General features: G+C 38.8%; 1 protein-coding gene across 5 annotated transcripts; it reads right to left on the bottom strand.

The window, feature by feature from the left end:
* Nucleotides 1–6,857: 6,857 nt before the first annotated feature.
* Nucleotides 6,858–27,667, bottom strand: FBXO9 (F-box protein 9). Of its 5 annotated transcripts, XM_035109802.2 has the most exons (14): nucleotides 27,534–27,667; nucleotides 26,314–26,373; nucleotides 25,587–25,664; nucleotides 24,270–24,428; nucleotides 22,959–23,016; nucleotides 17,398–17,497; nucleotides 14,842–14,972; nucleotides 13,834–13,948; nucleotides 11,996–12,114; nucleotides 11,439–11,529; nucleotides 10,628–10,723; nucleotides 10,258–10,351; nucleotides 8,881–9,035; nucleotides 6,858–7,995 (listed from the first exon to the last, which is right to left on the bottom strand). In XM_035109802.2, exons 1-14 carry the CDS (start codon nucleotides 27,534–27,536, stop codon nucleotides 7,887–7,889), a joined length of 1,368 nt encoding a protein of 455 aa, XP_034965693.1. In that variant the 5' UTR covers nucleotides 27,537–27,667; the 3' UTR covers nucleotides 6,858–7,886. The 5 variants fall into 5 exon arrangements, 4 of the variants coding, with proteins under 4 accessions (XP_034965693.1, XP_034965695.1, XP_034965694.1 ...); XR_004692256.2 differs by lacking the exon at nucleotides 10,258–10,351; XM_035109804.2 differs by lacking the exon at nucleotides 24,270–24,428.
* Nucleotide 27,668: the final 1 nt, after the last annotated feature.

The raw sequence follows: 27,668 nt of genomic DNA, 5'->3' as shown, positions 1-27,668 counted from the left end.
CTTATTTTATTTTATTTTTGTATTATTGTAACTACCGTATTTGTTTTATTACTGTGGAATTTCCAAAAGAAAGCATTTGTAAAAATTAAAAGAAAAATAAAAAATAGTAAGTTGCATTACTGAAATAAATGCACTTTTTTGACAATATTCTAATTTTCCAAGTTTCACCTGTGTGTGTGTGTGTGTAGTCAGTCTGGTTGCACCCAGGATAATACAGTGCATACGGTTTCAATAAGTGCTTGTAGATAGGATCAGAAAGGAAGAGGGGGCAAGCAGATTCACATTTAAGTTGATGTTGTGATATACACAAGTGTGGTAATTGGTGGGATGGACATACCTTTCATATGTAGTTCATTGTATACTTTTCTCCTTTGTGATTAATTAGCACCAATAACCTGGTATCTTGCCTCAAGGCTCTTGAACAATTTAATGGCTTAATGACAGGCAAAAATGAAGAGGAAGAGGAAGAGGAAGAGGAAGAGGAGGAGGGGGAGGGGGAGGAGGAGGGGGAGGGGGAGGAGGAGGAAGAAGAAGAAGAAGAAGAAGAAGAAGAAGAAGAAGAAGAAGAAGAAGAAGAAGAAGAAGAAGAAGAAGAAGAAGAAGAAGAAGAATGTCCTATTCTGTGTATTTCTGTTGAGGAAAGCAGCACCTGCTGAATTTTTACCTCTGATGCAGCTGTTAAATGCAGGTGGTTCTGCCAGGAAAAAAAAGTGGAAATCTTTGTCTTATTTTCAGGGTTTGCTCTTCACGACACTGAGTGCTAGACAAAACAACACCCTGAGTCTATTTCAGTAGGACCCAAGTAAGAATGCTTCAATGTGAGTTTAAAGCAGAAACCAATACTGTCAATTAATTTGCCTAACAAGCAAGAAGTAAGGACAAAGGACAAGATTCTCTGTTTAGTCCCCACCACTCATGATTTTAGGTACCTTTCCATAGGTACCTTTCCATTCCAAATGACTCAGTGTGACTACGTGTGACTATTCAGAAGTCAGTTCAATAGGGGTCACATCCAGGTATGTGTGGATGGCATTGCAACCTTCATTACTTTTTAAACATGTCCCTCCCATTGCAGAAGCACAATGATACAAATCAAGTTGGCCTATTTGCAGTATAGCTGCTTAGTAAATGTTTTACAGTCATACCACGGTTTAAGTACGCTTCGGTTTGAGTACTTTCAGTTTAAGTGCTCTGCAGACCCGTCTGGAACGGATTAATCCACTTTCCATTACTTTCAATGGGAAAGTTCGCTTCAGGTTAAGTACGCTTCAGGTTAAGTACGGACTTCCAGAACCAATTACACTCATACTTCGGGTTAAGTACGCTTCAGGTTGAGTACTCCGCGGACCCGTCTGGAATGGATTAATCCACTTTCCATTACTTTCAATGGGAAAGTTCGCTTCAGGTTAAGTATGCTTCAGTTTAAGTTCTCCACGGACCGTCTGTAATGGATTAATCCACTTTCCATTACGGTACTTTCAATGGGAAAGTTCTTTTTTTTAAAATAAACTTTATTGAAATTCAAATTAAGATAAACACGTACATAAACACATACACACACTTGAAATAATAATAATAACATAAAAAATCATATATAATAAAAAAAATCAAAATAGAACAATACTGACAATAAGGATATAACTTGAAAATTAAATTCATATATTCAACTTAAATCCAACTTAAATTGCAATACCCGTTTGCTTCAGGTTAAGTATGCTTCAGTTTAAGTACTCCACGGACCGTCTGGAACGGATTAATCCACTTTCCATTACTTTCAATGGGAAAGTTCGCTTCAGGTTAAGTACAGACTTTCAGAACCAATTGTGTACTTAAACCGAGGTACCACTGTACTCTGATTCTGCTGTTTCCCTCGCCCCCTCGATAGATTTAAAATATAATGCCCACCCAACAATTGAAATTCTGCTAATTTCACACACACACAAGCATGATTTGCAGAGCTTTCCAAAAATCCCTTTTGTGCTGGGGTATTGAAAAACATTTCCCATTATTCGCTTGTGTCATTTACAGCTATGGAAATGACATTGCTCTTCCTTTCTTTGGGGGGGGGGGGTTACGCTTTCCGCAGCCTGAGAAAAGACCCACAGGTAAAACCCACTGGGTGGTGGTGGTGTGTGCTCTGTTTGATGTGACTGAACCAAGGAGGCAATTCCACGTTAAATATCGATGTCAGCCACCAGAGACAAAAATAAGTCTTCCATTTTCAGTGAGCCAATAAACAAGATATTCAAATCATCAACTGCCACCTAGTGGCAAGGAAGAAGTATTTCCATTTATATCTCAGGTTAAAAGAGACTCAACGTTCAAGACAAAACAGCTCCTCTATGACACCCAAACACATCTGTGCCCCTGTTTTGCTTGCTAGTCTTCCAGTCTCTTTGTTCATATGCATGGCCTCTATTTTCAGCTCTTCTGTTTATGCCATTTTCACTCTTTAATCACCCTTTGAATTATGGTGCTGGAGGAGACTCTTGAGAGTCCCATGGACTGCTAGAAGATCAAACCTATCCATTCTTAAGGAAATCAGCCCTGAGTGCTCCCTGGAAGGACAGATCGTGAAGCTGAGGCTCCAATACTTTGGCCACCTCATGAGAAGAGAAGAATCCTTGGAAAAGACCCTGATGTTGGGAAAGATTGAGGGCACTAGGAGAAGGGGACGACAGAGGACAAGATGGTTGGACAGTGTTCTCGAAGCTACGAACATGAGTTTGACCAAACTGCGGGAGGCAGTGCAAGACAGGAGTGCCTGGCGTGCTATGGTCCATGGGGTCACGAAGAGTCGGACACGACTAAACGACTAAACAACAACAACAACAACAATCACCCTACACCTCGTTTCTTTCCATCACCTTTATCTGCTGACTGTACTCAAACTTCTTTGAATGACAAAGCCTCTCTCCGATTTTGCCACATGCTTGTTCACTATTCTTCCTCCTCATTCTGTCTGTTAATCAAATACCTTTCTCTCTCTCTAAATTTCCATTTCCTTGTGCCATTTCTCCTTTGGGGTGCTCTCTCTATTGTAGCTCCTTATACTCTTTTCCTTTATACAGTATTTCCATCAGGCCTCCTCTCTGCCCTCTTTTAGGAAACTATTTTAATCTTCCAAAACTTGCATTTTCCTTTTGACAACATTCTATTTTAAGCTTCTTGTTTTATTTCCCTAATACGTGGGCTTTGTTTTTAAAAACAGATCCTCCGTTGCAGGAGCAGCCAACAGTGTCTGGAACTACAATTCCTACTAGCCCCAGACAGCATAGACAATTGTCAGAGATGATGGGAATTGTAGTCTACAGCTTCTGGAAAACATCCTGTGGCCCCCTCCCCCGTAACTCTTTTTAAGGTTCCTTTTAACGTCACCCACAAAGTGTTAAGGGCTTAGCAAAAATCACCTACCTAAATCTAAATGGGGCACTTTGCCAAATACTTGTGGTTTGGGAGTGAGATGAAAATCTAGAGTTTTTCCTTAGAAAATTCTCTCTTTTTGCCCCATGTAACGTTGAATAAAACTATTTTTGGTTCATACTGCTGGATGAACACAGCTAATGGCTAATGGCCCAAAGTCAACTGGTGAACTTCATGGCTGAGTGGGGATTTGAACCCTGGTCTCACAGTCCAACACTCTATTATGCAACACTGGATACACCATTATCACTGCTGCCTTGGGGGCAGCACTTGTCATGGCAGGGATACAGTGGCTGATCTTGGAAGGTGTTCCTTTTCACATACGAACCACCACCTTTTATACCTTGAATGTTGGCGGTAGATTCTTCATCAGTAAAAACACGTCTTAAGGTTGGAATCTTCACAAAGCCAAAACTTTGTGAAAAAGCTTTGATTTTTCTGGTCTATGGCATAGGGAGGATCTAAACACAGGGGGGAAAACCCTCTATAAATAAGTCAGAAATTAAATAGTTATAACAAAATTAAATAAAAAACTATAGGAAAATGTAGTTTTTTCCTGCTCTCTGGCCCCACCTGGTGTTGCATGTTTATAGTGCATGCAAATAGTTGTTTCTTTACTAATGTAGCTGAGTCCATGGTTGTAAATGAAGCTTCTTAGTTCTCTTCATAGACCCTTCATTCATTTTCTTACCCTCTAGCTCTTCCGTCATTCAGTAGATACCTTGTCTGTGACTGGGTATACCAAAATCCTTTCTGGCAGGCTTTATCTGCCTCAAGTCTAAAACAAGGATCAGGAACTGGCAGCCTTTTAGTCAGGAGTTCAACTGGTCCTATCAAAGGAGGGTGTGGAAGGGCAAACCCTGGAATATTGAGATGGCTACCGCAGGTCCATCCAGACAATGGAGGTGTGGAGCACGGACTTCCTATTCCATTGTCACCATGGCCTGCTATCAAAACTAATTGATGAACAGTGCCCTATAATTTTCAAGTAAGCCTAGTATGTTCCACATTATGTACAGCTTACAAGGACGCCTTTTAAATTATACAGTAGCTTGAAGTTGTTCTTTTTTGCAACCTAGCAAATATACATCCATAAAAATAAATCACAATTTTCCAGGGCAATTTCCCACGATAAAAAGCTTAATCAGGGCATAGTTAACAGCCCTGTGGCTGCATTCTCAATGCAACAATAAATTCTACAGCACAGCATTTATTGGTTTATTTCCTCCAGATAAGGTATTGCACAATGAGTTATTTTATCATCAGAGAGAACCAGACTTATCCCAAGGGCAACGTGCTAGAAAACACTATTAAATGGTAAATACACATTCTATCCTATTATGATCCCTTTTCAAAGACTGGTCTACTTGCTTGCTTTTTCAAGTTCTTCAGCTTATGCAATGAAAACAGATGAGTACCACTACTATTATTCTTGAACGTTAAGAAAGCCTAATTCCAAATGCTATGTTTACTTTTAGGGTGGAATCCAATGTATGAACAGACAGGACTTCCTTCTCCATTCTTTCTTACAAAATCTACTCTAGAAAATGCCCCAACCTGCCTGTTTTGGGGACATGTAAGGAGTGGCTGGGGGAGGAAAAGGAGGAGTCCCATTGCATGAGCAGAAGTCAGTTCCACTCATGCACAATTAAAACGCTCCACTTTAAAGGAATACATTTGTACAACTCAAGTGCTTCAAATTTCTTCTTTAGAACAGGTGTGTTTTTATAACACAGCACAGCCCTTTTTCACTGTGCAGAATTGATCTGATTTCACTTTGATTGCCAGTTGGGCCATGATTGATGTAGCATGTTTAAACTTTCTTGTTCTGGTGAGCAGCCTGGCACAGAATTCTGCGCCAGCTGGAATTTCCAGTCTTCACATTGCAGCAATCTAGCCTAGAGGTTACCTGAGCATAAATAACAGGCTATCCCTGTCCAGACAGGGGTGTAGGACCACCAACTGAAGCTGATGAAAGGCACTCCGCGTCGCTGAGGCCACCTGAGCCTCAAGTGACAGCAAAGGATGCAGAAGTACTGTACCCACAAGCTGCGCACCCGCTCCTTCAGAGAAAGTGTAACCCCACGAAGAGGAGGCAACCTCCTATCCATTCAGTCTAGGGACCCACCCATTATCAGTGCCTAAGCTTTATATGGACTGAGCTTGAGTTGGTTGGCTCTCATCCAATCCATGATTGAGGCAAAACAACGGTCCATCACATCCACTGCCTCACCTGCAGATGTAAAGTAGAACTTTGTCTCATCAGCATATTGCTGACAACGTACTCCAAACCTCTAGATAACGTCACTCAGTGGTTTTATGTAGGTGTTAAACAGCAGAGGTGATAAACTCGAACCCTGAGGAACCCCCACATTGAAGGCTTCATGGGGCAGAAGGGCATCACCTTCTTGAAACGTCCAAGCAGGAGCAGAACCACCTCAAAGTGGTGTCAGTGCCCGAAACTTGTAGTCGCTCCAGAAGGGTACCATAGTCGATAATATTGAAAGCCGCTGAGAAGTCAAGGAGAATTAACAGGGATACATTTCCCTTTGTCATGAAATTGGTTCTAAATTAACAACCAAGAGAGCAAAACATTGTTAAAAAATACAGTGACTTTTTTTTCCAGTCTGAGCAAATACTTCTGTCTGCTTGGTTTGAATGTGAGGATGGGTCAAAAAAACTGACCCTGAGCACTTCTCCTTGAACGGAGATTGCAGATGTGTGAATGTAAGTTGTGTCAATTTACTCAAGAGTTCAAAAGTGCACTGGCAATTTATGTTTAAAGAAAAAAACCTGTATTTGCAGTCATATAATTGGACCTTACAACTCTAGCGCAATTGAATTCAAAATACTGCTAGAATCCAGATCTAAGCAGACTTACTGTATCCAGAGGGACTTTGGACTTATTCTTCTCAAAAAGTCTTCCTCAACAGCATAGCAAAGCACTTTTGAAAACAGCACAAGACATCAGCACAAGACATCTGGGGACCCAAGCCATTGTCTCCATGTTTAGGCTGTGATCCCCCAAAACGTTAGTAAAGAATGCATTTAATTTTACTGTATACAATATTTTGAGATTCTGCCTCGTAGCTATGAACCATAGCCCTATGCTTTGTCCTATAAACTAGCAATTTGTTTTATTTTACAAAGCCTGTCTGGTGTACTGAATAAAAACACTGTATATAGGCTACAGAGACTTGAGTTCAAATCTTGCCTCAACAATGAAGATCACTGGGTGGCCTTCAATAAAACATCCTTCTTGTGTAACTTACTTCATAGGGATGCTGTGTGGATAAAATGACAGCAAAAACAAGCATATTGTTCTGAAGTTCCTGGGAGAAACCTATGATCAATAATATACAGTAAATCGGCATTTTAAAGGGATGTGCTCGAATGTAAATAAATAAATTTAACAAACTGGGAGAAGAAAAACATTTAGAAACTTTAGTTTTATTTTTGTAAGTACATATTTATGATAAGCATCATACAGCAGTTGCATTCAACTCCCAAAGTACATACGCAGGAGAAGCAGCACACAGTACCTGAACATCTGTGGGAGTCCCCAAAAGCAAAAAAGTCAGTTTAGTGTGACAAAACACCCAAGGGGTGTGCAGTATTCTTAGCAGTTAGGTGAAGGGTTAAACAAAGAAAAGACAAATGTACTTGAGTACAGCCCTATTCTCATTTGCATAACATAATTCAAACAATGCACTTTTCAAGTTCAGTGCTCCGCTCCACATTGCTTTCTTGAAATCCTTTCCTGGATCAAGAAGAAGAGAGAGGCAGTCAGTTTCCCAATGTGACTTTTCTCTCATCTTCTACCCCTTGCGATGCAATAACTACTAGTTGTTGAAACAATGAGATGCCAAAACAGATAGCAACAACTGAAGCTGAACTTCTAAACTTTGCTTCCCTTGCTTATTTTTTTTGTAAGGCTTCAGCTTACAACAAAGTCAATGTCTCTTCTTGAAAGGCAACCCAAATACATGTATTTCAAAGTAAACATTTATTTTACATTTGTGTAGGCCACACACAGATGTAGGACAATTTCTTCACATTTTGAGCCTTCCCCCAATGCACGCACACCATGTCTTATGTACAGCAGTAGTTTATAACGATTCCTGAACTTAAGGTGCATAGGCAGATGAAGCCTTACGCTGGAAAGAGAACAGCTTATAAATTTGCTCATAAAATGACATGGCAAAAATGCCTTTTATGTTATCAAAGTCTTTTCACAACATAAACAAGTTTAAAATAATGTGTAAACTTGACTCCAGAACCAATAAAATAACCCTGCCACCCTAAATCAAATTATTTCCAGTATATATCTTTCAAAAAGATCCCCCATTTTTAAAATAAAATTCATATATATATATATATATGTGTATATATATATACACACATTTATAACTTAAGTGCTGTTTGCTGTAATTTTTCATGCAAGAGTAAGAGATGTGACCTTCTTAGAGAGGTCTTTCTGAAAATGCAGTAAAGCTCTTCACTCGTGCAAAGAACAAAGGGGTGTACATCTTGTCGATGTCAAAAGAAGAGACTGCTGTTTCACCAGTAGACCTATAAAAGATATTACAGAAACACATTAGACCGGTGCTGCAATACTGCAGAAAATGGTGCTGAAGAAAAAATTCAGCTCCCCCAAAATCTTAAGATTTCATTTCATTACATTTCTGTAACTTATGGCTGCAGCTTATAGTTGCAAAAATGAATCTGAAAGCCATGTGGACCAACACCTTGTAAATGCCCGGGGTGGGGGTGGGGTGGAGTAAGAATTCCAGTAATCTCACGAGGTGCTGAGTAATGCCACCTCATAAAGCAAATAATTATTTGAACCATTACGATTTACAAAAAACAAAACCCTGCAACTGTTAAGCATTAAAATGATTTAATCTCAATTTGTAAAAGCCTGGGGAAGCAAACGTATCTTCAGCTGACATCTGAATACTGTATATAGTTAGGAGAACAAATTTATCTTCAAGGGAATGGCATCTCCAAAACCAGGTGCCACTACCAAGATGACCCTGTTGTGCATTCCTGAAGCATGGATTAATGCAGGGCAACACAAGCAAAGCATCTTCCCCATCTTAAGGACTGAGTTGACTGTACCAAGCCTCATCTATTTACAAATTCTTGTAGTGAAGGAAATCAAATTGTTTTTCTTTCACTAATGCACCCATCAGTGGATTGGGCACAAAGGCAATTTTTAGCAATTCCTCCCCCTGTCCCACAGATTGCTCTAGGACCATCCCTAGGGGCTCCACCATGGCAAAGCCCCCACCATCACCACTCTTCCACACTGCTGGAGGCTGATGGAGGGGCACTGCATCCTCACCTCCTCCAGGCACCAAACATGAGGAGTGGGACAGAAGGACTGACTACTCTCTGTTATCAATCCCAACCAAACAGTATTCTTTCCTCTCCCTTTTGTATCCAAAAACTTACTTGTAAGTAATGTGACAAGAGTGATGAATCCAAACAAGCTTGTTGAATCTCTGGCGGCCACTGGAACACAGCTGTAGCCCTACATGAAAGCTGTGGTCAGTTTCTTGCACAGGGACACGACAGAAATATCTGTACTTGTGGTAGTCAATTGGTTTCTACATGGAAATAGAAACAATATAGTGCTGTCAAGAATAAGTAGCATTAAAGATAGTTGCCAAAGCTGAAAATCAGAATTAAGGCTGCCAAAGAAATGACACTGCCTGTATATTTCCATTTGTGAAAATATGTAGGTTCTATATATGAAAAGCGATCATTATCATAAAAGAATCACAACATGATGGTCAGAACTGAGAAACTGTAAGCAACAGAAGGCTTTCTGGGTGAAAAATCATCACCCAAAATTTATTTTACAGAAAAATGGATGCTCTTTATATTTAAACAGCTTATAAAGATCAAAGTATCTAAAAACCAGACTTACAATAAAAAGCTCCTATTAAAAACATAGCAGCGGAGGCGTGCAAAAACAATTACTGGAGAAAGACAAACAGAGGAAACAAGGTCCTTCTCGGCACCTCTGCTGCCTTCAGCTTACCTCCCATAAAGTCTTACCTCCACCTGACTTCAACTGATCCTTGTCCACTTTCTCTTTCTCCCTGCCCACTAAAATTCTGATCTTCTACTATTTCTTGCCCTTAAGCCCACATTCCTCCCCCTAAACCTGCAGCTAACAATCATTAATTATTTGGTTCAGAGCAGCAGCAAGAACAGAGAGATCACAAATGAAGCATAATCCAAAGGCATGAGCAGAAACCATGTATTTGCCCAACCCTTTTCATTTATCTCCCTGAAAACAGATTACAATTTGTTTTTTAACCCCGTCTACATTTAAATAGCATTTTTAGTAATTGGTAATTAGGTGATACCAGAAGGCAGCCTAGCATAGCAATAACAAAAAAAAACCTAAATTTATGGGTTTTAAAAAGGAAATTGAGGGCCTTTGTGGAAGTATTTGGGAGGTGTATGTATCTTCTATTTATTTTGAAAAGTTTTTTGTCTATCTGTTCCCTATGCATCTTGATACCTCTTAAGATATTGTAACCGAATTTCACATAACGGTTCTTGAGATTAAGAAGCAGGTTTTTGTCTATGTTTAGATAAAGTTTGATAACATTTTGAATCAAGATGGCAGGCCGATTTTATCAAAAGTGCACTGATTTTTTTCTGTGTGTCTTGGAATTTCCAAGCAATGCTGGGAACAAGGCTGATAGCTTCTTTTCTACTAAGAAATTGTGTTAAAGAGAGCAATACAAAGCATTTACTGCTTTCCTGCTATCTTAACCAATGTCTCAGTCCTCTAGCATTTTGTTTCATATGTACCTCTTCCTTCTTCTTTGTCATTACAGCAAATACTTTGGTTTGATTGTCCGTATCCTGGGAAAGGCGATAATGGCCAAGCAGGATTGCATCCGTTCTAAGGTTTAGAAGGAAAAGATTCCATTAAAATATACTTCTCAAAGAGCTGACAATACTTCACAGATACTGCTTTCCTCTCTTTAAGTGACAACTTGGGGCTGCAACTCTCAAGCCACTTAATTTGTATTTTAGTTTGTCCCTGAATGTTAATGGTACAGTATTTTAGTGCTCACACCTTACTTTAAATCCTGACATCCCCCTTAATTAAAAGAGGAGGCGCCAATCCTTTTAATGCATGACAAATAAAATTCTGTGATACATAAACTTAACACACCTTGTGTTTTTAGTTCGTAAACGAGGAACAATAGACTGAGGTTCTTCCGGAGTTGTTAGCATCATTACTTGGCCATCTGGGAAGAATCTCATGTACCTACAAAATTAAGCAACATTAACCCGGGAAGGAGGATGGTTTTCCTTGTGTAAAAACACATAAATTTGAAAACAAAACAAAGAAATACAACTTAAACCAAGTTCCCATATAGGTTTACATTTTTCCTACTTGAAAACAGGTGATTATGCTGCAAGGGGCTTGTAGCTGCATACAAATGTCTGTGCAGGACCACCAGAAGTTGTCTGACCTCCTATTTCAAATAGTTTATTATGTAACGACAGACTGCCTCTAAATGTTCCCTGTTTGGGGATGTGAGAGTCTTGAGACCAGAAAGAGGCTCACCATACAATGTTTTGGCTCTTGGTGAGGGAATGCAGCAGAACAGCATAGGTCCCCATAATTTCACAATCCCAGAGATTCAATGGTGCTACTGGAGCTATAGCAGCAGCAGAAGCAGGGGTATCAGTGTGAAGATTTAGCACTGGGGCGTCATATCCAAGAGCAGTTAATGCTCTGTATGCTCATAGTTTGAGAAACATGGAAGGGTTCACAATGTGAAATACTGAGTCCAAGTGATTTTCAGTGGTTTCCAAATATGTGGAGCACAACTGAAAATAGAACTATGATTTAGAAATGAAGACCTTAATCCTTACGAAATTATACATGAGCATTATTTGTCAAGTTAGGGTCTTATCTGCTCCAGTTATTAATATTAAGAATAACCAAGCTGAACTGCACGAAGAAGCAGTTGTACCTGTAATAGTCCACTTGGTGCCATGCCCTATAGAAGCCATCAAGAGACTGTTCTCCTTGACGTATGTATGTTGTCTTGCTAATGTATACGCCTATGGAATAGGAAGTAAAAAAAAGAGAGAGATATAATCATCAATAAATTTATGAACAATGACCCACTGAGTTCTTAAATGATTCATGCTTATAAAGTGATATTTTTTAAAACTTTCAATTATATTATTCCATTAAACAGCCTCTTTGAAATCCATTGGATCTCTAATATAGAGGTCACATAGTGATCCTCATCTTTCTCTTATTAATTTACATGCTGCAGTCCTATCCATTGCAACACAGTTGTTGTTAATCTAGTGGCATGAGGTCAATGCAGCAAGCATGGGATATAGTCACACCAACTCAACCATTTCAGTTTTATCAGTCATTTAACGCCTGGGCAAACTAACACTCAAACACTTCACATATCAGCATCTAAGATATTACACTGAGATATATTTAAATAAGAGAGAAAATGCTGCTGCAATTGTCTTAAGTGCTGCTTTTCTTGGTTAATCATTGCCTTACCATCAAATCGAACTCTAGGTCTTTCCAAAAACATTTCCCTCCATGAGGTATAAGGAACAAATTTGTTACAGGTCCTGCCCCAAACCTTCAAACAAGCCTGCCGCCAGATTTCAGGGTCCCTAGTAAAAGAAAAGCATAGGACATAAGGAAACACAAGGAAATTGAAAATACAGGGATGTATTTGGCTGTGATGAGAAGAGACTATTTATAAATGGCATTTATGCTACAGTTTATATTTGTTGACCTGTATTTTCCCCACAGTAACAAAGCCTGTTTGACTAAAGTTTGGTAAAATGAACCCTACACACATTACCTGGGAATAAGCCTCAAAGAACACTGTGGGACTTACTTATGAGTAAACTTGCATAGGGTTGTGATTAGGAAGTTCCACCTGCTCAGAGGTAAAAGAGCAGTGGTGTGGGTTGTTGCTGCGTGTGTGTTTTTTGAGAGGTGTAAGATTCATGACTACTGGGGGACAATGCAGCACAAACCAGAATGGGAGCTAGATGGGACAGCCCCAGTTGCACCTTAAGTCTTAAGACCTGCAAAGCAGGAGAGCCAACCACCCCAGAAGAAATAACAAGAATTTCAGCAGCCAGGTTCATGCTGGAGGGAAAAATCCCCTAAATTTGCTAATAGTCACAAGTGGCACCTTTGCCATAAGCAGTGAAGTGGTCCACTTTTTTGGATCCTCCTCATCCCCACCCCCAAAGGAGGTATTGTAAGGACAGGCAACGATTTTCACTATTTATCTCCCTTCCCTGTTTGCCCCCCAAATACATAAACAAATCTGTAAATAATTTAAATAAACAATGGAGCTGGTTGGCCTCCTCTCTCCCCCCCCCCCCTCTGTAAATCAAAGACTGTTCTGTTCACGTTCTTCCTGGTTGGTTGGGCTGTCAGAATAGGCAGCTGCTACTGTTGGCATTGAGAGTCATTTGGCTCACATGTGCATTGCAGAAAAGAACTGCTAAATCCAATGCAAAATAGAAAGGATGGAGAACTTCAGGGTAGAAGGCAGCAGGGCAACATACCACAGAGCAAGCAGGCAACAGAGTGATCCCTGTCACTTCATACTTCAAACGGGGACAAACACAAAAGCAGTTTCTCCTCCTGGCCATGTCCTATAACTTCAAATAGCTGGCAGTCTAGGACTAGTCATTACTCTCATCTTGTTCATTGCAGGAAACAGGAAGCTGAATGTGACAATAAACTGGTCTGCTCTATACTACCTTTAAAATATGGCTTTTGTTTTTCTGAGTTGCTGTTATTTTGCTTTATTTTTATTATTATTATTATTAAATTTGTATAGCGCCCCTCATCCACAAATCCCAGGGCAGTTCACAACATAAAAGCACAAAATATATGACAAAAACAAGCAAACACAAACCAATACTCCTCTCCTATTTTTATTCCAAGATAAAGGTCAAAGAAAGAACTAATCCATGAATCAATCATTACAGAGCCCTTAGCAAGCACTGTTAACACTGTAACAAATTATTACCATTTTTAAAGAAGTAAATTTCATGCTTTCACAGTAAGTTCTTAGTCTGTTTTTGTACTTAGCACAAGTTTAAACTCTGTTTTTGATTAAAATATATTATTTGTTGTTCTAATAGTTATAATGTTTCTGAAATTTTCCATTTCTATGTATATTGTCCTGGAATTAATTTATGTGTGAGGGAGGTGACACTATATAATAAACACATGCTTTAAAAATACTTGATCTTTTGCCCAGTCAATTTACCAAATATTTTTAACCAGTCAAATACCCAACCCCAATTTAATCTAGACTACTAAACTATGATAGGTTTCTTAAATGATAGTTGTGTTTGTACCTGGCACAAATGTAGAAACCTCTGCAGACCAATGATAACTGTTCTAAAGACCTCAGGTCCAGATCACTGGAAACCACCCATCGAAAAATATACATCATCAGCTCCATTGGCAACACTTTGGAAAAAATAGATAAATAGTAATTATATATAATTACCCCAAGCCTATTTTAGTTACTTCCAAAATAAGTGGTTCTTTGGATGTGTCTAAGAATCATTCGCTGTTGATTTAGAATTGTACTATATTTTAATAAAGATATAAATATATAACTATCTTTAGCTACATTAAGCATAGTGTGTTAATTCCAAACAGTTGTTTCTCCAGAGACTGCTTATATCTCTAAGGAAGTTAAAAGTAATGATTCTGCATGTCAACAGTGTACATGAAGCATGCAGCCCTCTTATCACCTGCAACAAAGAATTTCAGCATCTATAACAGGCTTCCTCAACCTCAGCCCTCCAGATGTTTTTGGCCTGCAACACCCATGATCCCTAGCTAGCAGGACCAGTGGTCAGGGATGATGGGAATTGTAGTCTCAAAACATCTGTGGGGCCGAGGTTGAGGAAGCTTGATCTATGAAGTCAACTCTTTTCTTCTGTATTGACAGCTGTATTGGATGTATCACATACTATCACCACCATACAAGGAGAAAGAATAAGTAACTATCAAGAATACAACCAAGCAAGAAGTCTTTACAGTGTTATTTAAAGGAATACAATTCTTAAAACCAGAAAGAAAAAGATGGCAGTGTAAGTTCTTACAGCGACTACTAACAAGCAGCAGATCATGGCCTTTACAAATAGGCCTCCAATCACTTGGGTCAGGAAGCCTATGAAATTAAATGCAAAAACAAAAGGTAGGATTAAAAAATAACTGTAAACAAATTATAACACCGAAGGGCAGTCCAGACACAGGTTTACCACTTCAGTGATAACTAGGCCAGGCTCAAATGAAAACCCATGTCTACCTTTTTGCTCTGCACACTATTTCAATATGAAAACTTCCCTTACCTGAGATATGAGTTTGATTCATATCAAGCTCAGGCTGACACAGTTTGATGGATGATTCCTGAAGAGTAAATTGCTGTTGAAAGTAGGACAGGAGGTCAGCTACCTTGCTATCATTCTCATTATCTTCAATGCTAGAAGAAGGAAGCATAAAGAGATTAGATTATCATACCTGTAAGGGTGTTGTTGTGGCTACTCTTGAGTAACAACGTCCGAGTCTGCTCTGTCTTTAAGAGTTTTATTGTGCATAGTATTTACAATGCAGATAGCCAAAAAACATGACCTCTCAGTCACTCACAGAATCTGGGAGTGGACATTTCCGGCTACGGGACCAGCATAAGTTTGGGCACCCTGAAACGCCTCCTCCCGACCTTACATTTGGTGGCACGTCTTAACTCGGGCCCGGAAGGGGCTGCCTGCTCCCCTCCACCTCTTGGTCCTGGTGGCGCAGGGGCTCTCCCACATTGCTGAGCCCTGACATCTCTGTCCCGCTCACTTCCTGATTCCCCTCACCTGACCTACTACTGCTGCTCTCACTGGGCGAAGTGCTGGTCAGCAAGAAGGGAGGAGGTTCCCTGTAGGAAGGCCCCCTGACAATACCTTAACCATGTTTATGCTGAACCTATTAATTTCAATTAATTTACTTCCATGCGTGTATATACAGAATTGCAGCCTTGTTCCTGAAGGTGATGTCCTTCCTATTTACATCATATTCTAGAAACAACCTTTACAGTATTGGTTTCTGTCACCAATATTCATACTTGTCAATTTAAATGAGGGTTTTTCACCAATACTATTCTATATTTTTCTAAGTAAATTTCCAGACAGGCTCTTAATTCTGGGAACTATTATGATACAGCTCAAACCTACACCTATCTACTTAGATGTAAGTACAATTGAGCTCAATGGAACATACTGTACTTCCATGAAGATTGACTCTTAAGATGGCACACTGATTTGGGGTTAAACTGCATCAAACTCAGTGAAATTTATGTTTTGAGTAAACAAACACAGGGTTGTACTGTGCAAACTTAAACAGGATTTCTTGCATATGAAATAACAAATATGCATTCCTTGTACAGACTATGCTTACTAATGAAATGTGTGGAAAATCACGGCCATGGACATTAAAAAACTGAGGCACATAATATTTATCAGTACAGCTCTTGGAAAAGGCAGACAAAATGCTTCCAGAAGAGCAACTGAGATAAGAAATCTCTGTTCAAGATTGCTCCATTTCAAGTTTTCTTGCCCTGAATTGACAGATGCGCGTAAACATGTATTTAGAAATTGGGGATGGGAAGAGGTATTTCAGTTGGATCAGGAAAAAGCACGTAAAGAACATATAAACTACCACCCCTACTTCCGTAATGCAACTGTCCTGAAGTGTTTTTTTCCTGATTTTATTAAAGAGAGTCACTGGATTATATCACACCTGTCTATGTATCAGGTGCAGTTTGAACCCTAGATAAGTCACAGAAAACATGTTAGAATGATAAATGCAAACTGTTTGTGAATTCTATGCCCTCTTGGACTCTCAACTTATCATTTGGCTTCTAATTTTTGTTTCAATGTAACTATGTGGGATTGTTGTTTGTTTGGTTATAAGTTGCCTTGAGCAAAATAAAGTGACTACCAAATTTAATAAATAAAACAAAAATAAAAAATAAACTTTGATCTAAGGTAAGTGTGCATAGTGCACAACCTTGCAGAATACTTCAGAAGAACAATAAATGAGATCTAAATAAAGGCTAAAAACACACACCAGATTTTCAGTTAATTTATGTCCTGGCATTAAAAAATAAAAGGAAAAAAGACTATGACCCTGTTCATGTATTACAATAAACAATGGTATTTTTGTGATGGGCACAAGACATAAGGAACCTCAGGCTCATGCTGATAAACCTTGGTTTATCACAATGTGCAAATGTGGGTGATGGCTGTTGCATTTGTATGAAAAATATATTTGTAAATTTAATAACAATATGATATGCACATTTTTTCAGAGGCTGGTTCCAGTGACTTTAACAGAGTTTACTCACAAGTTAAATCTATTAAGTCCTATTGAACTATGTGCAACTTGTGTTTTAGGATCATATTTGTTTCAGAGTATGATCTAGATATAGTACAACACTCAAAATATTTGCAGGCAATATGAGTTGGATATTTAATTACTGTACAGCAACTTTTGTTTAAAGATACATTATATGACACCTTTGGAGATCCTTTAGCATGAAGGATTAAAATGATCCAATCGTGTCCAAAACACTGCAAAATTATGGCACTTGGTAGCAGCAACTGTGCATAGACTTGGAACTTTACAGAGTGATTTTACACGTTTACTCAGACATGTAAATGTCTTACTGAGTTTGATAAGAAATTATCTCCAGTAACAGCTTAACCCTCTGTAGTTAGGTGTATTTCAACCTACTGGTTTCAGAGCACTTAGGCACATCTCACTACATAGGACTAGGGTTTAAGTGTTGAGAATTGCAGCTATTCAGCATATTCCCTCATCAGCACCTTAAGCTTTCAAAATAATAAATATATTATACTTACTAGCTTTTCCCAATACTGTCACCATCTGGAGATCGGGTGTAGGTGATCTTAAACTCAATATCTGGAACCAGTTGCATAGCCAGACGATAGAACTTAATAGCTAAAAATAAAGTAATGTGTATTTAAATGAACTGCACTTACTTTACTGAGTATCTGCATGAAAAGTGTGCTTATTAGCACATCTCTCAGAAGGCTGTATCTAACAATGCTGAAAAACTGCTCCAAAGGTTTGCAACCCCCCCCCCGAGCACTCATAATATACCAGGAGGCAGTAGGAGAGGTTGACCAAGATCAATATTTGTTTCTGTAAAATAAATGCATCAATCCAAGTTCATTATCATGAATGGTTACCATGAAATAAGCAGTGTGTAAAACACATCTTGGGGACAAGTCTATTCCCATGCACTAAATAAATTCATACAGTTGTACCTTGGTTTTCAAACAGAATACATTCCGGAAGTCCATTCAACTTCTGAAACGTTCGGAAACCAAGGCGTGGCTTCCGATTGGCTGCAGGAGCGTCCTGCAGCCAATCAGAAGCCACAGCAGACATTCGGCTTCTGAGGCAAAGTTTGCAAACTGGAACACCTACTTCTAGGTTTGCGGTGTTCGAGTTCCAAGTTGTTCGTGAACTAAGCTCTTCGAAAACCAAGATACGACTGTATACACTTCTAACACCAACAAAGACCTTAAAGCTGAACCCCTGAATCATTAAAACTGTCTGAGGACCTATAAAAGTAGTCACAATCAACCAAAGATTAAAATGTCAGCGTGTTGCCTTCTATCAGTCAGGAATAGGCGTTGTGTCCTTATTTTTTCTGGTCCAGTCAAGATCTGGAATAAGGTGAAATGGGAGACCAGAGAGGAGAAACAATTCCCCTGGCAACTGTAACTTCCTAGGGAAGGCTACCTCACACTATTAATCAATGCACTAGTGCATGTTCAGCTATCATTTTTAACTGACATCAATGGGAAAGACCCAAAGAACCATGTTAACTAGTCCTACAGGTCTAAGAGGGATTTGGACTTGTATTACAACAGTCCCCAAACAGCATGACGAGCCGCTTTTCAAACTCGAGAAGTTTGGAGTTTGTAACACACAGTAGCAGCTTTGCAAAAACAACCAAGTCTTTGGAAAACAAGCAAAATAAGTGAAACATGGTTTATGCATAGAAACGCATTACAAGATGGGCAGATAAGTTGGCCGTCCCCCTTAAAAGTTGCAGGTATGCAATATGTCCATGGCCAATGTATAGCATCTACACATAAGTGGTGCTTGGATGGAGTGAAGATTCTAGTGTACAGAGGCAGGCCTGGGTGCCATCAGCAAATAGACACTGAAAGCATTTTTCACCCCAAGGCCTATTTCTGCTCATATTAGATAATAGTGTTTCTTGAAACCTGTATAAATCCACCAGTTCTTCAATGCATGTTGGTTACTTACTATGTGACTATCCTAAAAAACAAAAAACAGCACTTGGGAGCCACCAGTAAGAACAGGGACAGGGAACCTATGGCGCTCCAGAAGCTAGTGAACTACAACTCCCATCATTCCAGCCCACTGATCATTCTAGCTGCGGCTGATGGGAGTCAGGTGTTAATCCTCTGCAGAACACAGGTTAGTCTTTATAAATTTCATCTAGGCCTCATATATATATCCTGTGACATCTTGTTGGGTTGGCCAGTTGGCACTGACCCATTAAGACATCCTTTGCAATGGTAGTTATTGAGTTGTTGAATGACTTCCTAGTGACAGTCTCCATCATTATTAACCTGCAGAAGGAACTTGAAAACGTTCCAGTTTACAAGGCTTTTGCTGTCTGAAGAATACTGTTCCTGGAAACCCTAAGATCACTGAACGGAAGAATGTTTTAACTGCTTTTAGAATATTTTTCGCTGCAACAGATTTCAGGTTTTTTTAAAAATGGTAATCATTTTTGGAATGGTTAAATCTGTTTCACAGTGATTCATTTGTTTTTAAATGGTTTATTTCTTTGCAGCCTTGGGCTCTGTGGAAAGACTAGGGCATAAATTCAATAATAATCTGCACTATACAGTACATTTAAAGCAGCGTCACACCACTTTAAACAGTCATGGGATGAGGGACAGATTGCTAAATTACTCTGGAAACTAGCTCTTTGAAGGGAATAGGGGTTTCCTAACAAGTGTTCTCGAAGCTACCAACATGAGTTTGGCCAAACTGCAGGAGGCAGTGGAAGACAGGAGAGCCTGGCGTGCTATGGTCCATGGGGTCACAAAGAGTCGGACACGACTAAACAACAACAACTACTCTTAAGTGCCCTTAACCACAGTTCCCAAGATTCTTTGGGGGATGTTATGACTGCTTAGAATGATTTAGTATGACTTTAAATCTATAGTGCAGATGGGGCCTTACTGACTGTAAAAGGGAAGTACAGTCGATGTCTCAACATGTCAGTGAAAATTATGTACTCTTATTCTCACTTCTTAACCTTCTGTTTGAACGAGGGGAATGGATCAAATGCAGCTAGATTATAACTATGCTTTATTGGTTAAAGCATGGTACTGATAAGGCAAAGATTGCAGGTTTGATCCCTGTATGGGAAAGCTGCATATTCCTGCATTGCAGGGCGTTACACTAGATTCTATGATATCAAATCCCATTGATTTCAAGGTAATTTATTTCTTGATCAATCAGTTAGGATCCCCGTCTTAGAATGGTAGCTCCATTAGCATCTTTCTCATATTATTCTTACTGAGTAATATAGCATCTTAAGGTCTAGCTTAATTTATTGTAACTTTTATAAAATTTATTACTTTTTTAACCAGGTCATTTAGTAAATGCTAGGACTGATATGGTATTCATTTATTTATTTTAAATGGTAACAGCAGCAGTGATTTTATAATGGGGCAGTTAACAAATGAACTTTTTCAGTTTAGCCATGTCCAAGTCCCAAACCCCACCCTAAAAACCCAGGCTCAATTTAGGAGGGGGTTCAATACAATGTGAACTGCCCTGAGACCTGTGGGTATAGGGCAGTATGTAAACTTACGGGGAAAGAAAAACATAAGCAGTTAAAGCTACACACTCCTCCAACGCTATTGGGAATCATGAGAAAACATACTTCACCAATGCTTCCCAGTTCAATCCATATTGAATTATTTCCCATAATCCCTTACGACAACCAATGAATGATTAGGCTTCTGCTATCAGGTGGCTTCCTTGCCATGGTCCTTGATAGCCTAAGTTTGGGAAGAAGGGTTTGAGGCCTGCAGGCCACCTATTATTCTCCCACTACCAGCAACAGGTGTAAAATCTGGTTCGTTTTATACTTAGGTCCTTGGAATTCATCAGATGAACTCTAAGTGTGCTGCCTATTGCATATATATCCCACCTCCTATCCAAGGAACTTGGGTTGCAAGGTTCTCCTCCTCTCCATTTTAGTCTCACAACATCCCTATGAGGTAGGTTAGGATGAGAGACTGTGACTGGCCCAAGGTCACCTGGTGAACTTCATGGATGAATGGCCAAGTCTCTCAACATTCTTAACCATGCTGGCTTATAAAGGCCTATTGACATGCAATGTCCCGTACATAAAAGTTGTTATAACATGAAAGAGGCTGTATGATACATGAAAAAGGATATAGTGTGCAAGTCATGACTCACGGAGTGTCCTACAAAAGGGTGCTATGGATATCATCAGAGTTGCAGCAATTAAAGAGATCATTTTTGTGAGCATCTCTTAAAGATTATGCTTCCCTTCCAGGAACCTTCTGTGTTGAGACTGTATTGTAAGGACTGGCACTCTACCATATGTTTATGGTATAGGTGCATCTCATCAATCTCTCTTTTATAGAATGGTACATATTGTTCCAGTGCATCTTCTAGTAATAAATGCACTTTCTCCAATCATCACTCTGTCCCATTTTGCAGAAATACCAAGTTATTCACACACAAGCATTTTATAAAGTTTTTTATTTAAAAGACAAGAAGGGTTAATATCACAGAACCAACAAGACTCAGGTGAACTAACCTGGAGTGTAGAAACCAAAATAGATGAGGCTGAAATATGTGAAGTTGCAAAGTCTTATGCAGCAAGTGCAGCACAGCCTAATACAGTCTTAGCACGTCACTGAAACTGGATAAAATTTTATTATACGGGGCAAGTTGCTTTCTTTTTATAATGTGGTATTGGTATATGGCTACTGTTCTAGCAGTATTACATATTAGTGCAGCATCCCAACTGAACAAAGACAATATTCTATTGTATTTTAAAGGGTATACAAACAGTGCAACTCTATGTATATTTACTCTGGACACAGTAAAACTTTAAGAGTTTTACTCACACGTAAGTGGGCATAAGGTTGTAGCCTAATGTTCTTCTTTGACAGGAATATCAATGTTAGGATCATTAGAAGTCATTCTTGAGTATGAAAATTTTTATATAAAAGCATAACTTCCTACAGCAATTCACACAAGCAGCATGTTTCAAAGCAAAGCAACTATTTTAAGGTTCTTTTTAAAAATGGAATTTAATAAGCATGGAAACTGGGACAGAAGCTGATTTGTGTTTTTCAATATCAAAGCCTCAGAAAACCAGAGATAAGAACTACCCTCAACAAATAGAATAGTATGCTATTTTGTTCCGGTTAAGTTTAGCAAGATCCTCAAAGACCACCCACTACTGCCTATTCTATATGTCAAGACTACTTCTTGAATCAGAATGCTGGTAAAAATCTGTTTCACACTGAACAATAAAAGTGAAGAGAGGGATCCTTAAGAGAAATCTTATTCAAGTCAAATTAGACATCACTTTGTGCCAATTGGATATCAAGACACTCAAAGGTGAATTTGCATGTGGGAAAGCTTGCTTAGCTATGAAAGCTCAACAGTGTCAATAGCACCTGACACAGACAATGTTGAGTTTCTAAATATAACCAAATTCAGTACTTTATATCATGGTGGCATGTTAGCACACCACAGTTGAAACATTCTTGGATTTAGAATCCTTCCCAAGTAAAGGAACAAGGCTCCTGACAATTAATAATTTTCTGTCAAGGAGTACTTGTCAATTCACACGTGCAGTTCTAATAGAAAAACGTAGCAACAAGTTCTATATATTCCAATACATACTTCAAAATGAAAGTGTCAGTTAAGCTTAAAAGTTCTTAAAAAGAAAAGGGCTTCAGAATCATTTATTAATCCTCACAACACCCCTGTGAGGTAGGGTATTGAGACATCTCTTCCCTCACCCTAAGGCTACCTAATTAAATTAATGACTGAGCAGGGCATTTAACATGGTTCACCCAAGTCAAAATCAATGTTCTAGCCAAGGCACTGGAGGCCCCTGGTCATCTGAACTGTAGTTAGTGGTCCTTCGCTTTTGCAACAGGATTCATAATCAGCAGATGAGAAAACAAAACTGCCTAGCTCTCAGCTGTGTTCACAATTTTCTTTCCTCCCAACAATTACTGTACAAATAGTAGTTTTCACCCACAGCAGCCTATGAATTCAGTTCATATGCAACAGTTAAGATCCAGAAATTTACTGTATAAATATTAAAACACAAATATTAGATTACCTTCATAAAGAGCCCCATTTTGTTCTTGTTCCACTGCTTTCAGGAACAGTTCTCTTGCCTGTACAAAAATTAGTCAATTGTTTAAGAGTTCCTTGCCAGCAAGCCAAATAAAATTACTACTCAATTATAAAATATGGTAAGTTTTATCAGCATTAAATAGAAAATTAAGACACACAAAAGTGAAGTTTTTCTTGTCTAACTAAATTTAAATAAATGGATTGTTTTTGTGATATGATATTTTCTTAACCTTAAACTTCCGTCACCTCGCAATACCATTCTACTTCTACTATTTGTTTTGCAGTTTTACAATTAAATTGTCCACCTAGTTCTGAAACAGGCAAAAATTCCACTCATCTGAAAATATCTCAATACAATGACCACAAGAGGATGTGCCATTGTGGATCTTTACAGCAGTTTTTCCAAGAGTGAGATAAAATTATGATTTGATACTATCATGATGACTAGCATCTGTTGAAAAAAGAAGAAGTAACTCCTTGTAGATTCTACACCTAGAGCAAAAATCTGTGACATATTAAGCAAGAAAGCACCTGCGGGATGATTTTCAAAAGTGATGTCTAAGGCAGTTGTAAGAGAAAGCACAGTTGTCAGAGCACATTACAGCTGCAATATTTCTGCCAAGTCTTGCAATTAAGAACAGAACACACAAATCAGTGAAATAGCAAGTTTTTCCAAGATGTGTTATTTTTCATAAATAAAATTTGCTCCAAAATTTCCTAGAGCACCAAATGAAAAAGACACAGGAAAAAAGAAATGGGAAAGGCAGATAGTTATTCCACTTTCCTTCAAAAGAAAAACTGTCTAGCTTACTAGAAAAAAGTGATTGAGGTGAATCAAGTTCTTCATCATTTTCGGTTTTGACATGCATCTTCCTTCTGTTATGAATTCTTCCTATTTACACATGCAAGTTAAATTAGTAGGATTTTTGTCATTTTTATCTTGTTAATTTATCTATCCTAATCAAAATTTGTCCCCATCATCTTACTAATTTATCTAAACTAAACATGGCCGGTCCCTTTCCTTCATTGAACTTGGATCCAGACAAGCATTTTAGGAACTCAGAGCAACATCTTCCAAATAAATATTATAAAGCATCTTTCTGTATTTCCCAGCTTTAAGGGTAATACCTCCATATTCTGTTAATTCAGAAGATGAAACGGAATGAGAAAGTAGGGAGAGATGGCACAGCGTTAAGAACAGAAATAGAAAAAGTAGCCCATGCTTTTTAAGTGCTTAGCCCGTAGAGATTGCATTCCATTAGCTCACTGAAGATAAGAAGCTCAAGTTCTTTACCTTTTCCTCTTTTGCTAGTTCCAGCTTTCCTTTGGTATCTACAGCCTTTACTGAAGGCCCTCTTGCCGACGTTCTGCGGGATCGAACTTCCAAACCCGTAGAGCTCACCCCTGGGGTAAGTTCAAACATCCACTGTGCTCTGAACATCTGGAGCTCTGCCTAGAAATCCAGAAACTAAATCCAGTATTTGGGTAGACGTGTCTACAAGTGCAAGATATTTAGATAATTTCTTCCATTTAATGAAGCAAATGATTCTTGGTATTTTATTTTTTAAAAAAATTTGAAGGTATTGTTTATTCCAGTCAGTAACTGACATTTTGCTGCTGAATTTTAGTGTATTCATAGCTACTAATTCTAGAGTCTCTATGTGAGAAAGAATCACTTTGCTGTGTGCCTTCCCAGGACAAATTTGCAAGTTTGGAAACAAGCAAAATAGGTTCTGGTACATCTTGTCAAACCCAGTGCAACTGAAACATCACAAAAACATGGAATACCAATAAATGGGTTCTGACAATCGTCTAAACAAACTATTTCCTATAGTTAAGCCATCTCAGCAAGTGCTTTCTGAACAAGATTGCAAGGTCATAATTACTAATGAATTTCAATTATTTTCCAAGCCAGTTTCTGAGTAAATATGGTGAAGAACTATTTTGGGATATTTTCATTTTGTGAAAGTAATTGTGCTGGATCATTTAACTTGCTGAAAAATGAAGTGAATTCCTCAATCATTATTGCTGCTAAATTATAAGCTGTCCCATTTCCTATTTATTGTAAGAAAACTAAGAGTTGCAACATTCTTCAAATCCTTCAGATAACTATGTGGCAGGTGTCACAATAAGATGCTAAGATGTCTCAGTCTACACAAAAAAGATAGTTCCCTAAAGGAAAAGGAAAAGTCTATTTGCAGAAAGAGCTTACTATAGCTCATTCTTCAAAGAGTGACCAATATAAACTGTGTCACTATTTTAAAGCTTGGAAGTTAGAAAGAAGCCAGGAATTACAGCATTTTGTATAAATTAATGTGCTCCCTCAGATTGTGAAGTATTTCTTATCCACAGAGAGAACTTACTTCTACTGCCTCTGGAATTACCTATCTTTCTGAATATTTTAAGCACAATAAAATCCTTAAAACTTTTCAATCCAAAGAAACAAACGAGGCAGGTTATCAAATTACATATCTGTTCAACACATTCATATACATTGGCTCTAAAGTGCTGATTGGAACAAGTGTACCAACGAAAGGGGGGGAAAATACACGGACCAAAGAACTAAATTATGCAGGCGAGTCCATGCCCTAAAATGCAATAGCAGACATACCTGAAGATTTGCTTCCCCAGACCTTTCATTGTCATCTGCTCTTACCATGTCAGAGTGACAATCTTCTTCACCTTCTGCCTGAGAGAATAAATCACATGAAATTAGTATTTAAAGTCACATTTTTAATGAAATTAGTATTGTCCCATAATTTGTTCTTATCCTACAAAACACGTAATCTAAAATCATACAGAATTTTTAGCAGATGTTATAGATGAGCCACTATTCATACTCAAAATATACCTTCTGAAATTAAATATTATTAATCTAATAATAATAATACTTGCATGCAGGATTCTATGTCATTGCAACTCTGGGGTTTGTTCACCACTGCTTCATACTAATGAGATGAATATTAATTGGATCGTTTACTAATGGGATCGTTTACTAACTTTAGATCATGCTCGATGGTTGAACTGTCTTCTGAAAGATAACACCTGTAGCTATTTTTAAAATGAGATCTCTTCATGCAACAGATCAATAAAAAGAAAAACATAAAACAGGAGACATAAAACCATTTACACAGCCTTGCAGAAGACAACAAAAAACATTTTAAAAACATTTAAAGATATGTTTCCTAAGATAAACTAACTTTTGGAAGAAAAGGTAAGCGGACAAATACTATTATTTACTATTAGAACTAAGACATGTGTAGCTAAGCTCTGAAACAAGAACTTTTCAAGTGAAAATTTAACTATGTGGCATTCTAGGTAAAGAATTTTATATTCACCTCATTTGTATAAAGCAGTGATGAACAAACACCGGAGTCACAGTAACTTGACGTACAATCCTGCATGCAAATACAAAACCTTATCAGACCATGCATGAAGTATTACTGTACTTAATCTGTTCCAGTCTTATACTCAATTTGCTCCAGATGAAAACATAGGGCAGTTTAAAACATCAAAATAAATAATATAAAATATAAACCAAAATGAAGTCATTCATCCATTTAAAAAACAGCAACACTAAGGCTCAACCCCGAACAGTATCAAGAACATCAAGGCTTGGATAAATAAACATGAAAACAGATTGCGTTTATGGAATTAGTGTAGCGGCTGCAACAAAGAGCTGAAGGTGGAAAAATGAAAAAACCCTCTCATGAAAGTCTCCTACTTCCTTTCACAGAGCCCTTCAGCCACACTCACAAGAAAGCACAGAATCAAGATAGTGGGAAGAGGAGTCATTTTAGGCTGCTTGCTATTTGATTTTTCATACTGGTTCTTGACAGGAACTAGTGGGATCCTAAAACTAAGAAAAATCTTAATTGCAACCTGCTCAAAAGCAGGTTCATATGCAACTTACTGGCATAACTGATGTGCAACACCACACCCAGCTTAGGAAATGGCTCATTCTTGATAGCTTCAACTAGACCCATCCAATGAACAGATTCAAATTTTGGGACCAAAGTGCTTTCAAAGTGGCTCAAATAACAGATTAAACATTCTAAAAATATCTTAATGCTAATGTTTCCACTACTGTTTCATATACGATCTTCCTCGAGTTCTGTGGGCATTCAAGGCTGCTCCCTGTATGTTTGTATACACAGTAATTCTATATATGTACCTCTATATGCATATATGCACATATTAATATGCATAAATGTGCATATACATGCGCGCACACGCACACAAAATAACAGCGGTCATATGCTTAATTTTGCATCTCTGTGCTCGTATAATCTGCCCCGGACTTCAAACATGATGGGTCACTGGGGAGAACTAAGAATTTTCCCTCCTACATTTCTCCCAATGACAACAGGGCTGCTGGATCAAGTCAGAATCCCGGGATTAAGTCAGAAACCGGGATGGCTTCTGTAAATCCGGGACGGCCCCTGACACCTGGGAGGGTCTGCACACGGGACGAAAAGCAGGCAGGGAGGAGGGAGGCGCGTTCTGCCCCCAACGTGCCCCTCCCCCGTCACGCGCGGCCAACGCCCCCCTCCCTTACCATGCTGAGGCCGAGGCAGTTCCTACCCCAGGCCGTCCGCCCGTCCAACGGTCGTTCTCGCGCGGCTGCGGGCGCTGTGGCTGTTTTAAGGCGCGAGCGGCCTCTTCGGCTGGTTCTTCGCGAGCCTCGCTGGCG

Source organism: Zootoca vivipara, chromosome 3, assembly GCF_963506605.1.
Source record: "Zootoca vivipara chromosome 3, rZooViv1.1, whole genome shotgun sequence".
Taxonomy (NCBI): Eukaryota; Metazoa; Chordata; class Lepidosauria; order Squamata; family Lacertidae; genus Zootoca; species Zootoca vivipara.
The sequence above is the reverse complement of the archived record's forward strand: the minus strand, read 5'-3'. Positions and strand labels throughout refer to the sequence as shown.